Here is a 13931-nt window from a genome sequence, read left to right on the forward strand (position 1 = left end):
ACACACACACACATCCTTCTGTCTTTTCACTATGCAGCCTTCATCTGTCATCTCCCCACTGTCTGCTGCCGTCATGTCTTTCACTGCTTCTTCACTTCCATCATCCTACTTTCCTTCTTTTATTTTCACACCAGTCACCCCGGCGTCACTGGCTTGTGTGCGTGAGCGTGTGCGTGTGCGTGTGCGTGTGCGTGTGTGTGTGTGTGTGTGTGTGTGTGTGTGTGTGTGTGTGTGTGTGTGTGATGATGCCACCCCCTACCTTTCAGAGATATTGTTTCAGAACAGACTGTAAGGATGCACCGATATGGAAATTCGGCACCGATAACCGATTTTTCAAACACCACAATCAAGCCAATGCCTCCTCCTAATATTTAGTTATTTATGTCCCTTAAATTGTATTAACATTTGTGCCCTCTTAAAAACGTTTGTAATGAATGCAGATGAGCATCTTTTATTCCATTACTCTTACAACCAACAATGAAGGTATGCAAGTGCAGTAGGTAATTGGAGCAGATTAGAGTTAGCTATCGTCTCTGTCCGGTCAAAACCTCCAAAAAAAGATTCCAAAACTGTTAAGGTCCTTACACACCGGGCGACACCGGCGAAAATAGCGAATATACGCAAAATTCGGACTCGTTCCGAATAATTAAAAGACGCTTTTTCGCTTCGCTTTTTCGCTTTTTCGCTCCATGTACGGAGCCATTGACTTTATAAGGTTTTTTTTTTAAAACGCATTATTCGCACGAAAAAATCGCCCCGGTGTGTAACAACCTTTACTATTCAGGATTCAAATTCAAAAACAGCAAAAGTTGCAGATCTACAAGCTAAAGTTCTTCGTGCCGCGTTTCGAGCTTTAAGATCTGCTACTTTTGATGTTTTTGTGTGTCACTGTAGGATGATCAAGTTGGGTGTTAATTTACAAAAAAGCACAAAAAGTTAAAATATGGAGATAAGAGGTTTGAGCCTGACGCTATGCAATACATACACAGTAGAGTACAGTATACTAGTGGTTAAATTTATATAGAATTATCGACCACTGCCATCTGTGAACAGGTGGCATTCAACAATGCTGAAATAAGTCAACTCCGATACGATATCCCATACGTATATCAGTACACTAAAGGCCTTTGCAGACAGGGTGCGATTAGTCAATCAGTTTTTACCGCATGCGAAAAGACACACGAATCGAACTGGGTTCGATTGAAGAAAAAAAAAATGCATCGCCGCAGCCACTTGCCGCACGGCAAATTCGGAGCCGGTGTGCATGAGGTCATAGAGAACCATGTGTTCTTTTAAAAAATTATATTGTCCGTTTTTTCTGTGCGAAAAATCGCACCCTGTCTGCAAAGGCCTTGATAGACAGTAGTTACTTGTATCTTGTGTTTCCAATTATTTCTTTGATCGTATGAATCATTGTACAGTAGATGCACTTTATGGGGCATTATAACGATGATGCAGGCCTAAATGATTGGTTTAGATGAGCCAGGTTATAAGTGTGTTTGTTTGTTTGTTTTGAGATAACATTCCCTATACATCTTTAGATAAATAGAAGAGAGCGACTGATCTGTTGACAAAAAATAATATGTTAATTTGTCACGTTTGCTGTGCTGCAAAGACACACACACACACACACGCACACACACACACAAACACGCACACGCGCACACACACACACACACACAAACAACAATGCATCAAATGTCGCAGTTCATTAGGCAGTCGTTATGCGGGGCTCTTCGCCGGTCGAGAGGCAGTGTGTGACGGCCAGGTGCACCGCCGGTGTGTGCCCGGAGGGCGAGTCTGACAAGCGCCATGAGTCCTGAGCAGAGGTGTCACAGCAAAACTGTCACGGTGCCCCAGTGCGTATGGCACGTACACGCAAGCGGCCTCAGGGGTACCAGTCGAGAACCTTCACAGGGCATCAGAGGCACCGAAGCGTTGCGTGGTGGCACCGCGCTCACCGTCACCCTCCTCGCCCCCCTTGCCTCTCCGACCACCCCCCCCCCCTCCCCCCCGTTTGTCACTTGCCGTCACCTCTCCTCTCAAAACCCCGACCCCTGGATGTCACTCGGGGTGCAGCCGTGTGTGTTGCGACCTCGGCCGTGGAAGGACGTGACGTGGCGGTCCGACCTGTCAAAGTAGGATCTGCTTTTCACTGCAGAGCGCTCTAGTTGAGCAGCAAGGTCAGTTTAACAGTGGACTCTAGCACCTTGGTCTGTTCGTTTACTGGCAAGCTTTTATTATTTTAACTATTATTATTACCCATATTGTTATTACCTTTTAAGAAGGTTTGCATACTAGCGGTGGCTAATCACCCTTCTCCGTACCATGTTATTCTTTCATTAGTGTCATGTTAACCACTTTCAACCTGGCATATACTACGTATACTGTACAGTATAATTACAGGTGAAAATCTTCATTTTTTTCATTCAAAACCACAAAGAATTAGAGCAAAAATATCAGGTCTAGAAGCTCACAACGTGTCACCATGATATGACACATTGTAAGCTTAATTGGCTATTTTTGCAATTCTTTTAAATGGGGTTTATGTGGTTAGAGCAGGGTTAAGTATTTAGCATTGTGTAGCGAAACTGGAAGTTGAATGGTGAAGCACTGTAAACAAAAACAAAGAAAATAACATATTTGAACAATGCCCATTTCAATGCATGGTACCATAGTCATCATGTTTAAAGACATCATCTGGGACTCAAACACATCGGCCTTTGTCTTTGTCTCATGTGGCCATTCTTGTCAACAGCCCTTCCTCTCCTTCCTGTCTCTTCTGTCCATGATTTCCTCTGTACCCCCAGTCTCTACCAAGAGAATCAAAGCATGTGTCTTACTCCTCTCCATATACACGCTACTGATAAGGCTTCGCAATATTTGCTCATTGCACGAAATGTACTCGAGATAGTGCTTTCAAATGAATTCAACATGGATTATTCATGTGATACTGAGGAAGTAATCACACACTGTCAATGTCACTCTTTCTGCATTCTGTCTCCATTACCTTTGAAATGGTAGCATTTCCTGCTTTAAGAGTCTTTGCTGCAGGATGTAGCTGCTTTCACAACAATGGTGCTTATGGTTGAGCTTGATGCTGTGCTCTTAAGTTCCTACAGTCCGAGTGTGCCAACAAGTCGAAAAATACCACCTTGTCTCTAGCATGTGTGTGTGTGTGTGTCTTGTTTTTTCAGACTGTAATTGTAATCCCTTTGGCTCAGCCAGTGATCGCTGTAATGCCACAGGATATTGTAAATGTAAGGAGGGCACTGCAGGGCCTAAGTGTCAGGACTGTCTACCCGGCTATTTGTGGGACAATGGCTGCAAATGTAAGTAGAACCGAAACGCCCTCCCCCTCGCAGCTCCGGACCCCTCCCACTGCTTCCTATCTCTCTGTTCCCCCTGCCTTCTGCTACCACTCTCTGTCTACCCCCCCTGTCTGTATGTCTGTCTCTCTCTCACATCTCTGTCTCTGTGTCTATCTCCGTCTCTGTCTATCTGTCCATCTCCTTAGCTGTCTCTGTCTCTCTGTCTATTTCCCTCTCTGTCTCTGTATCTCTGTCAATCTCCCTCTCTGTCTCTGTCTCTCTGTCCATTTCCCTCTCTGTCTCTCTGTCCATCTCCTTATCTGTCTCTGTCTCTGTCTCTCTGTCTATCTTCCTATCTGTCCATCTCCTTATCTGTCTCTGTCTCTCTGTCCATCTCCCTCTCTGTCTCTGTCTCTCTGTCTATCTCCTCCTCTTTTATTCTGTCTCACTGTGTCTATCCCTCTCTGTCTCTGTTTCTCTCTGTCTCTCTCTCATTCTCTCCCTGTGTCTCGCAATGAGGTCTCAAACCATCTTTGAACCCCAACGCTCATGAGCCGCATGTGTTGTTCTTGAACCGCCCGACAACCGCCGGCAATGCAGACGCAGGCCATGACATCGACTAACCCAAAGATGAGCTGTTTGTTTCGCTAACCGTGCCTGCACCCATAATAACTCCTAACATGACACAACGGTTTCAATGTCAACTGTTGCAGCGTCTGTTGGGCCTGCAGCACTCAGACAATGAGCGATGGCGCGGCAGCATGCCCGGGCCGCTATAGCGATTCAGACACGGATCAAAGATGCGACAACTGAGTAAAATATTGACTGCTTGATGTCAGGGGGCGGCCTGTCTGAGTGGGGCTCTCGTCCCTGGGCCACGGCCTGCTTTGTTGTGATCCCCATGCAAGGATTTAGACTTCTATCGTGGTGCCCAAATGTTTTCTCAATGCCAGCACCCCACCTGTGACAAACAAATCCCCACGAATAAAATTATAAAGCTGATTGAAAATAAATAGAAAATTAATTAATCACTTGCAATCGTGTATATATATATATATATATATATATATATATATATATATATGTATATATATATATATATATGTATATATATATGTATATACTAGAGTTTCGGGGGGCTACGCCCCCCTCAACCCCAGCCGCGCACGGGGCCCAGCCGTGTGTATATTGGGGGACCCAAATCGCCGGAGTAAAACTGTGGAAAAGTTTTTTTGAAAAAGGAAAAAATGTGAAGAAATAATATTTGTTATGTTTAAGGGGGTCCACAGGGGGTCCGCGGACCCCCTGATGGTCCACTGACCCCCTGTGGAGTGTTGGGACGCGCGTGGACACCCCTGGAATTTTTTTTTTTTTTTTCATGAAGGTGGTTGCTTGTTTCTGGCGCTGGCTGTGCAAACCTGGCAACCCAGCGCATGCTGCCGCACGTTTAAGTGGCGTAGCGTCATGAGGGTCAGTGGGGCCGTGGCTCGGTCAGTGAAGACCCTGTAGTGCGGATGATATGTGGCATAGAGGGGCAGATTGTAAATCCACAGAGGAAACATCCGTGGGCTACCATTGGTTCAGCGATGTGTGCGGTTGCCCTGCGGCCCCTCCTCCTCCACCAATGTGCAGTATTGAGAGCCCTGACGTCACAACAATTGGAGCGATGGGCACTGCACTGTGGTTGGTTAGGGTACACCTAGGGCCCAGGTAGAACCCAGTTAAAGCCTGCATGGGCAAAGGCAGTTAGGACCCGCCTTGGTCCCACATAAACATGGCTAGTTGGGGCCCACCTAAGGGCCAGGTAGAAGCTACTTATAGCCTGCATGGGCATCGCAGTTGGGACTGAAGTGGATGCCGCTGACATTGCTGACATGGGGTCCATATGGTTTAGCCCACCTTGAAACCATATGGGAACTACGCTGGCATGCTGGCTGTAATGCAAACGCTGCATCATACCTGCAGTGTGTAGTTTGATGTTGTGTGTGTAGCAGATATACCTGCAGTGTGTAGATCAATGTCCATAGGAAAGTCAATGCCCAGCAGTGTTTTGTTTCCCCAGCAGAGTTTCTAGTGTCTCTGTGTCTCTGTGGAAGAGGTTGCACATGAACTCTGCAGCCGCACTGAGGCGCTCCAACACAAACACTCTGACATTAAGCTGCTTCACACAACAAACATCAGCACCACGCTGCTGTTTGTCCAAAAGACACAATATCTCCTCTCCCATCGACGTCATGTGTTCATTTATGGACAGCCGTACAGACTCCTTTTGACACATTTTACGTCGTTTATCCAGCTCTCACTGACTCTCCACATCGGGCAGTTATTTTGCTGCGATCAAGTCAACGATGTGAGAGATTAGCTATCACAGACGGACGGACAGGGGGTGAAACATAGTCTTGCGCCATGCCTTTCGGCCTGGCGGAGACAATGAAAAACCGAAAGTAAAGGAAATGGCCATTTCTGCAACAGAAGTAGTCAATAAACTATGCTATGAAAACATGGGCCACATTGGCAAAGAATGTAAGAAAGAGGCAATCATGTAGAAAATAGCCGATCTGCAAGCTTACAAAGCCTCTCAACGTGAGGCGTTTCGAGCTTGTAGATCGGCTATTTTCACAATATTTACTTGTGGAACGGAGTCAAACAGAATGGGGGGGTCCCAGATCAAGTACGTGTATTTGGGGGGGGGGCGGCGTGAAAGGGTTGATAAACAGTGCTGTAATCGGAGCGAAATTATCTGAAATTACTACATGACCATAATGCAGCCTAACAGGCGTTGCACGGGGCGGTCCTGCCATTACGTTAGTTACTGTAGTTGCTGTGGAGCTACATTGTTCTCCAGAAGACACACACAAACATACACCATCTACAATGGACGAACTGAGCAGCAATATAGACATTCACCACACGAACGTGCATTGTTGAGAAAGTGATTGCACAGCCGCTGCAGGCATGACAACCAGGTTAGCGTTAGCGACATGGCAGCTATCACAGCGCCCTGTCCGTCGTGCTGCAACTGCCTGTGATAGCTACAGCAGTAACAGCAAGCTGTCTGCGATGCCATTGTCTGGAGACTGCTCTTAGCGTGACAGGACCAATGAGAGTGAGCGCTGTAGTTGTTGCTAAGATACGGTGGCGTCTCTGCCCCATAGCTTGTAGATCTCTCACACATGATTGGCGTAGGCTGCGTTGCCAGGTCTGACTTTGTGTCTAAGCAATGGTCGGCTTATTTTTGCGCGCCTTTGGGCTCGTTTGCATTGTGCGCACGGCAGCGCTTGTTTAGCGTACGTCAGCGCGACGTGGCAACGGACGTGGCAACGTGAAAGGTGATTGGCTGGTGAAAAGAAACACCCGACGTTACACCAGAAATGGTGCCTGGAGAAAATGGTGACCAAAAAAAAAGTTTGGAAAAAAAGGAAAAAAACCCCGCAGCGGCTGCGTGCTGTTGTGGTGATGAGGTCGTGCGCACGGTAAACGGTACGAAGCTGCCTCCCCTTCCGTTTTGTCCGACATTTGGTGAGTAGAATTAATTATGTTGCGCGGTGGAAAAGGTGTAGTTAGCAGTGAGATGTCCCCTACGCGAGGCGTAAATTCAGCGCGGCCGCCGTGGCGAGTCAGTTGCCGACATGTGGTCTGGCGGTGCGTTGTTTAGTCGATAACAGAGCTGTGGGGTGTGGACACCGAGGGTGCGGAAGTTGGTCGCCATTTATATAGTTAGATATGTATATATATATATATATATATATATATATATATATATATATGTATATATGTATATATGTATATATATATATATATATATGTATATATATATATATATATATATATATATATATATATATATATATATATATATATATATATATATATATATATATATATACATACATATATATAGAGAGATATATAGAGATATGTAGATGGGCTATTATATTTATATAATATATAATAGCCCTTTCTATATTTAGAAAACTAGTTGACCGGGGTCGGCTCGGAGCTTGGTCCACTACACTCTTGTATAGCCAATCTCACAATCTCAAATTTGCAATCTCACAAACATGTCACAACACAAGTAACTTTCGGTGAATGTTTCCCCCAGAATTGAGATGCTAGGTTTCAAGAAGATAAGTGGTTAATGGCTGAGAATGAATTTTGATAGGGAACTAGAACTGCAAATTGATTCCATCGATTCTGCCTTCGGTCGCCAGCTGCGACTGGCAAAGAAAGTCAGGCGGGTGCTCGTTGAAATGCACCATAAAAAAAGAAGAACAATACCATACTGTACAGTTCATTCTTGTTGCCTCTGACACAGATGGATGCTCATTAAAATGTGGTGTTGTGGAGGATGAACATTATGCAGCGAGGATCAGCACTGTCATTCCAAACAGCTGTTCCTGCCACGCGGAACGTGTGGCGCACACGCACCGCCAGCCCACACACACACAGCCAAAGGCAGGCGGAGAGGCCGAGGTCATTGTGCCACGCAGCACACGCCTGCTTATCGTCGCTGCTTATCCTTGCATGTCCAAAACTGTTACTTTTCAGGAAATGGAGAAAAAAAAGGAACCACATGCGTTTCAATGGATCCATTGTAGTTTTTATTTAGTCACAAGCTTTGCCTTGCAACTTAACCTCTTTCACTATCACTACGAAAATGTTTCTAAATTAAACGAAAATATCGACAAGCTCTCCAGCATGTCGCTTCACGTTTTGAGATTGTAGATCAACCCTAACCCTAATACTGACAGTCGCCAATACCAGGATGTGATTAAGAAAAACAAAAAAGGCACGCTTGGAATGTTCTTTACTTTCTCAAAAACGCAACGTGCGCAGGACTTACTATAAATTCAAACTTTACGCAGTGATTTAATTTAAGTAATGAAGGCACTATCACTTACTGTAAAGCAACCCCGTTTAATGTACTTACTGTAAGTGTAATCGATTTCCACAACGAAGACAGGGCACCAGCCAAAAGTAATGAATGTCCACGGATTGTATCCTTAAAAGTACAATTATGATGTAGGCATTTAGCAGATGCTCTTATCCAGAGTGACTTATAAGAGTAGATGTCTGTCATTAATCCTAGTCAACACATGGCAGAGTACATAGACAAACTAGAAAAAGTGCTCCTCGGAGCACAGGTCTCCGCCAGTTCACGTCGTTATTGTGGCCTCCTAGTGGCGCTATAATAGGCCAATGTGAAAAGGGTGGCATTTCTTCCTCGGCCTAGTAGGAATGTGCGTGCATTCATGATTGGAGGCATTTTGTTGCAAAAATGTGTTTTGCTAAATTAGACCTGCTGATGGCGCTATAACAGGCCAATGTGAAAAGGGGGGCATTTCTTCCTCGGCCTAGTGGGAATGTGCGTGCAAATTTTCACGGAAATCACACGCTGCGTTCATGATTTGAGACATTTTGTTCAAAACGGACCAATCCTGCCAACTTTGGAAGCCAACCTTAGCCAATCAGGATGGAATATGAAATATCGGACAGATCCGTCTTGATCACATGACTATAGAGATACTGTGTACCGATTTGCGTGATATTTGGATATAATCTGTAGGAGTAATATCCAAAAATGGGTTTTGCACAAATCGGCCTCCTGGTGGCGCTATAACAGGCCCATGTGAAAAATTTGGGGCAGAGGTTCTGCCATGGCATCGAGGGAGTGTGTGTGTGCAGTTTCACAGCGACCGGGCCAACAGTGGCGGAGATTAGCTGGTAACAGACAGAAGGACGGACGGACGGACACAAGGACGGACGGACGGACGGAGGGTAAAACATACTCTCTCGCCATGCCTTCGGCCTGGCGGAGACAATGAGCAGAGTGCAAAGAAAGCAATGTAGTGCTTCACAGAAACTAGGAATTTGGACACTTGTGGTCAAGCAAAACAAAGATGAATAACAAAACACAACATGATATATCTGCATAGTATAGCTACCACCTATTAAAAGGTGGCAAGAGTACAAGGAGAGTGGAGTGCTAGGGGGTGAGGTGGAGTCTTAAGAGGGCGAGTTTTCAGATAGTGGTGGAAAATGGGGAGTGAGTCTGCACTCCTAACTGCAAAGGAGTCCTCCACAGCTTAGGAGCCAGGAGGAAGAAGAGTTCAGGATGTGTGGGTGAGTTGGCCAGGATGTTTTAGAGCAGTGGTTCTCAACCTTTTCAGGCCGCGACCCCCCAAAATAATTATATTTGAACTGGGGACCCCCCAAAATAATCCTATTTGAACTGGGGACTAAAATAATCCTATTTGAACTGGGGACCCCCCGAAATAATCCTATTTAAACTGGGGACCCCCCACCCTGATAAGCACTTGTAGGAGTTGAGGCATTACATTTAGTTTGACTCGGTTCCACAGATAAATATTGTGAAAATAGCAGATCTACAAGCTCACAACGCCTCGCAACGTGAGCTTTTAGGTCGGCTATTTTCACGTTTGCCTCTTTCTTATATTATTTTACAATTTGGCCAATGTTTGACCATGTTTTTATGGTATTGTTTGTTGATTACTTTTGATGCAGTAATGGTCTTTTTCTTTGGTATAAAAAAGGTCTTTAAAGTCCTTAAATTGTCACTTCACTGTCATCTGGGAAACCCCCCAAAATCATGTGTTGAGAACCACTGTCAGACAGATTCCCTGTGTTAGCTGATCTACGTGGGTGTAGGGTTGGATCTTCTCCTGAAGGTACAGGGGTTGCCTTGTAATCCATCACCAGTGTTTCACTCTTTGAACTCCTTTTACTGGGTGCTGACATTAACTGGAAGCTAGTGAGGGGAACGCAAGTGGGAGGAGACGTGAACATTTTTGGGAGATTGTTTCATGAATCAGGTTGCTTATAAACCTGATGCTACTATATAGATCTTCTGTGTGGCTCCTTGATGTCCACAAAGGTGTTTGTATGGACGAGACATAATCTGCATTCAGTCAAAGCGTGCAATTAAAACAACAAATCTCTCATCAAACATATCACAGCCTCTGTGAGGCACACCTACACCGGTACCCCCTCTGCAAATATTATCCCTCATATTAAAAGCAAACACAATGAATCTCATCGTTCACATGCACTGTGCTGAATGTGTTTACCGGTGGATCAACAGCAAAAAAAATATTGTGGACGATGTGAGTGCAGAGTTCTGAGCACAATCCATCATATTCCAACTGAGTTGCCTTTTCTTGCTGAAAAAATGGTTGCACAACTCTGCATTAAGCAGTATTCCGTGCCAAAGGTTTAGGAATTGGCACAGCATTTCCAGTACCGATCATTATTATCATTCATGTATAATTTTTTTAAATCAGTTTTAATGTAATCAATTGAATTGATTCTAGGCATGTTCTTATAGGTGAATTTAACTCCCCCAAACAATATATATACATAAAAATCACACCCTGTGTGAAGGTAGCGGCGCCTTTGATACATTATGTCATCGATATGTGTTTATAATGTGTTTATAGCCATGTGTCACGTGAAGCTTGACCAATCACTTTGTTGACGGGTCTGACCAATCAGAACGTTGACGGGTCTGACCAATCAGAACGTTGACGGGTCTGACCAATCAGAACGTTGACGGTGAACACGGACAAAGTCAGGTATAGAGCAGGATCCCCTCTATACCTAAAGGTATAGAGCGGCTAGCGCCGCTAAAAAAAGAAGAAAATAGCCGATCTACAAACAAGAGGGGTAGGGTGGAGGCGCTATACCAGTGGTGGCTCGTCTCTGGTACAGTACGTGAGCCTGTGGGGTACAGAAGTGCCAAACCACAACAATGTGTTTGGAGGCTTACTTAGCACAACTAAAATACAAGAAAAAGGGATAAATATAATTGGCTACTCTACATGTGTTGGCTACATTTGTTGGCTACTCTACAAATTATGCGTCCATTTTACTCTCCCAGACTGAGGATTTTTGCTTACTTGTTTTTTTCCTATACCATATGTTGCCAACCTACAGAATGGACATTTTCTGGACACCCTTTTGCACTCAATTCAAAATGTTGCACATCAAAATTCACCTCCATTTATTTCTCAGAGCTCTCCGTTTCTGTGGGTGTCAGGCCAAAATGTAATTTCTGTTGGGGCTAAGTACTGTATGACCAGCGCACCGGGGGATCTTGGAAGGTCAGAAATGCAGTGACAACCACTTTCCATCCATCTTTCTTTGTCCTTGACTGAACCACACAAATACTACAGTACCTGATCCAGGATTATGGCAAATGGTACAGTAGTATGCAAGGAAAACTATATGCATACAGTATTAATGACTCAGTTGAAACGCTGCTTGTAAATACAGTAAAACCACTATATGGCATGATGGATGCCTGATGCAGTGGTTCTCAAACCTTTTCATGTCAAGGACCCCAAATTAACATTAGCATCTCAAAATATTGGACCCCCCCCTCCCCTATATTGTTAAATAATATATATATATTCCAAAGTTATCAAATGCGTTTAAAATTATTGAAAATAGATCTACAAGCTCACAGCTCGTCGCATCGCAGCGCGTTGTGAGCTTGTAGATCTGCTTTTTTATTTTTATTTTTTATCTACGATGCATATAGGGTTAAAGTGGTTAAACAGCTTTAGCTGGGGACCCCCTGGAACCCCCTCAAGGACCCCTGGGGGTCCCCAGACCCCACGTTGAGAACCGCTGGTCTAATGGACAATGTCTTGTCCATCATTCTGAGGCCTCGTGAGGCCGTGGCCAGAGGTGGCATTACTTTTTAATGAATGCACTTGATTGGTTCCTATGTCATCTCAGAGGATGCCCATACTGTTTTATCCAGTTCACTTGTTGCATTGCTGCAGTAAGAGGCAAACAACAACAACAACAACAAATATAGCTGCAAGCAGCAATGAGCGGTTTCGAGAATAATGGCAGACTGGCAGACTGTGACAGAGTGGCAGACTGGCAGACTGGCAGACTTTGACAGAGTGGCAGACTGGCAGACTGTGACAGAGTGGCAGACTGGCAGACTGGCAGACTGTGACAGACTGTGGCAGACTGGCAGACTGGCAGACAGACAGACTGTGGCAGACTGGCAGACTGGCAGACAGACAGACAGTGACAGAGTGGCAGACTGGCAGACTGTGACAGACTGGCAGACTGTGACAGAGTGGCAGACAGACAAACAGACAGACTGTGACAGAGTGGCAGAGTGGCAGACTGGCAGACAGACAGACAGTGACACAGTGGCAGACTGGCAGACAGACAGACTGTGGCAGACTGGCAGACTGGCAGACAGACAGACAGTGACAGAGTGGCAGACTGGCAGACAGACAGACAGTGACAGAGTGGCAGACTGGCAGACAGACAGACAGTGACAGAGTGGCAGACTGGCAGACAGACAGACTGTGACAGAGTGACAGAGTGGCAGACTGGCAGACTGGCAGACAGACAGACAGACAGACAGACAGACAGTGACAGAGTGGCAGACTGGCAGACAGACAGACAGTGACAGAGTGGCAGACTGGCAGACAGACAGACAGACAGTGACAGAGAGAGAGAGAGAGAGAGGGAGAGGGAGAGGGAGAGGGAGAGAGAGAGAGAAGGGGAGAGAGACAGAGAGAGAGAGAGAGAGAGAGAGAGAGAGAGAGAGAGAGAGAGAGAGAGAGAAAAGAAAGAGAGAGAGAGAGAGAGAGAGAGGCAGTGAGAAAGAGAGGCAGTAAGAGAGAGAGCGAGAGAGAAGAAGTGAACATGCATTAATTAACAAAGTCATGATTTTTGTTCAGTAAATTATATTTGGACCGGTTAAATTGAGGTTTGAACCAGGGACCTATAGACTTGTGGGTAGACAGTGTAAAGGATAAGGATAATTCCAGGTCCGTTCATGAAAGTCCTTGCGGTCTTGTTTCCAATGAGGGCCTGTGAGCAATTAGGGGTTAAGAGTCTTGCTCAGGGACAAATTTCATTTCATCGACACATTTGCTGGCCTGGCCTGGAATCGTACCTGGGGCAACCAGGGCCTCTGGCTCCCTAGGTGGGCTCACTAACCACTCAGCTATGGCCACAGTACAGACTGAGCCATTGGATAGACAGAATTGGATTTCATATGTGGTAAGTTATCATACAGCATGGGTTGCTTATTATATACATACAAGCTCATAACGCGTCACATTGTAGATCGGCTGTATGTGGTTACTGTAGGTGTTGTATTAATAATTACATCTGCAAAGTAACAAGTAACTAAAGCTGTCATCTGCTGTAATTGCAGTAGAGTAGAGTAGTAAAGTAAAAGTACCTAAAAATTGTACTGTGCATGTGGCAGGTGTGATTGGTGATGAGTGAGAGGGGTGGATCCAATCCATGGGAATAGGGGGAATTCCAAATGATGATCACCTCAACGCATTGTTGGGGACAGGGATCGAACCAGCGACCTATGGATTCACAGGCTGCCTCTCTTCTCATTGAGCTAGAGATATGGCCTCCCTGATGGTGTCTGTTGACACTCTCACACTCTACTGGTGGAGCTATTGAATCGACAGCATCAGATAGTGAGAAAGGAGAATCCAACAACACAAAACAAAAGGGCAAATGAATTACGTCATACATTGAAAATAACTACTTTCAAGTATGCATTTCTCGTTATCTTTAACAATTGCACATGCATTGATACAGTCA

The 13931-nt window shown here is 45.1% G+C and overlaps 1 protein-coding gene across 2 annotated transcripts in view; it reads left to right on the plus strand.

The window, feature by feature from the left end:
• The window catches only part of ntng1a (netrin g1a), a 161796-nt gene that overhangs the window by 126254 nt on the left and 21611 nt on the right, over positions 1-13931 (plus strand). For both annotated transcript variants that reach the window (XM_084049256.1, XM_084049257.1), the window contains one exon: positions 3198-3332. In XM_084049256.1, the coding sequence (XP_083905382.1) occupies positions 3198-3332 (135 nt within the window). The remainder of the gene's footprint in view (positions 1-3197; positions 3333-13931) is intronic.

The sequence above is a fragment of the Gymnoscopelus microlampas genome (genome assembly GCF_963454915.1).
Source record: "Gymnoscopelus microlampas genome assembly, chromosome: 22".
In the NCBI taxonomy this organism is placed as follows: domain Eukaryota; kingdom Metazoa; phylum Chordata; class Actinopteri; order Myctophiformes; family Myctophidae; genus Gymnoscopelus; species Gymnoscopelus microlampas.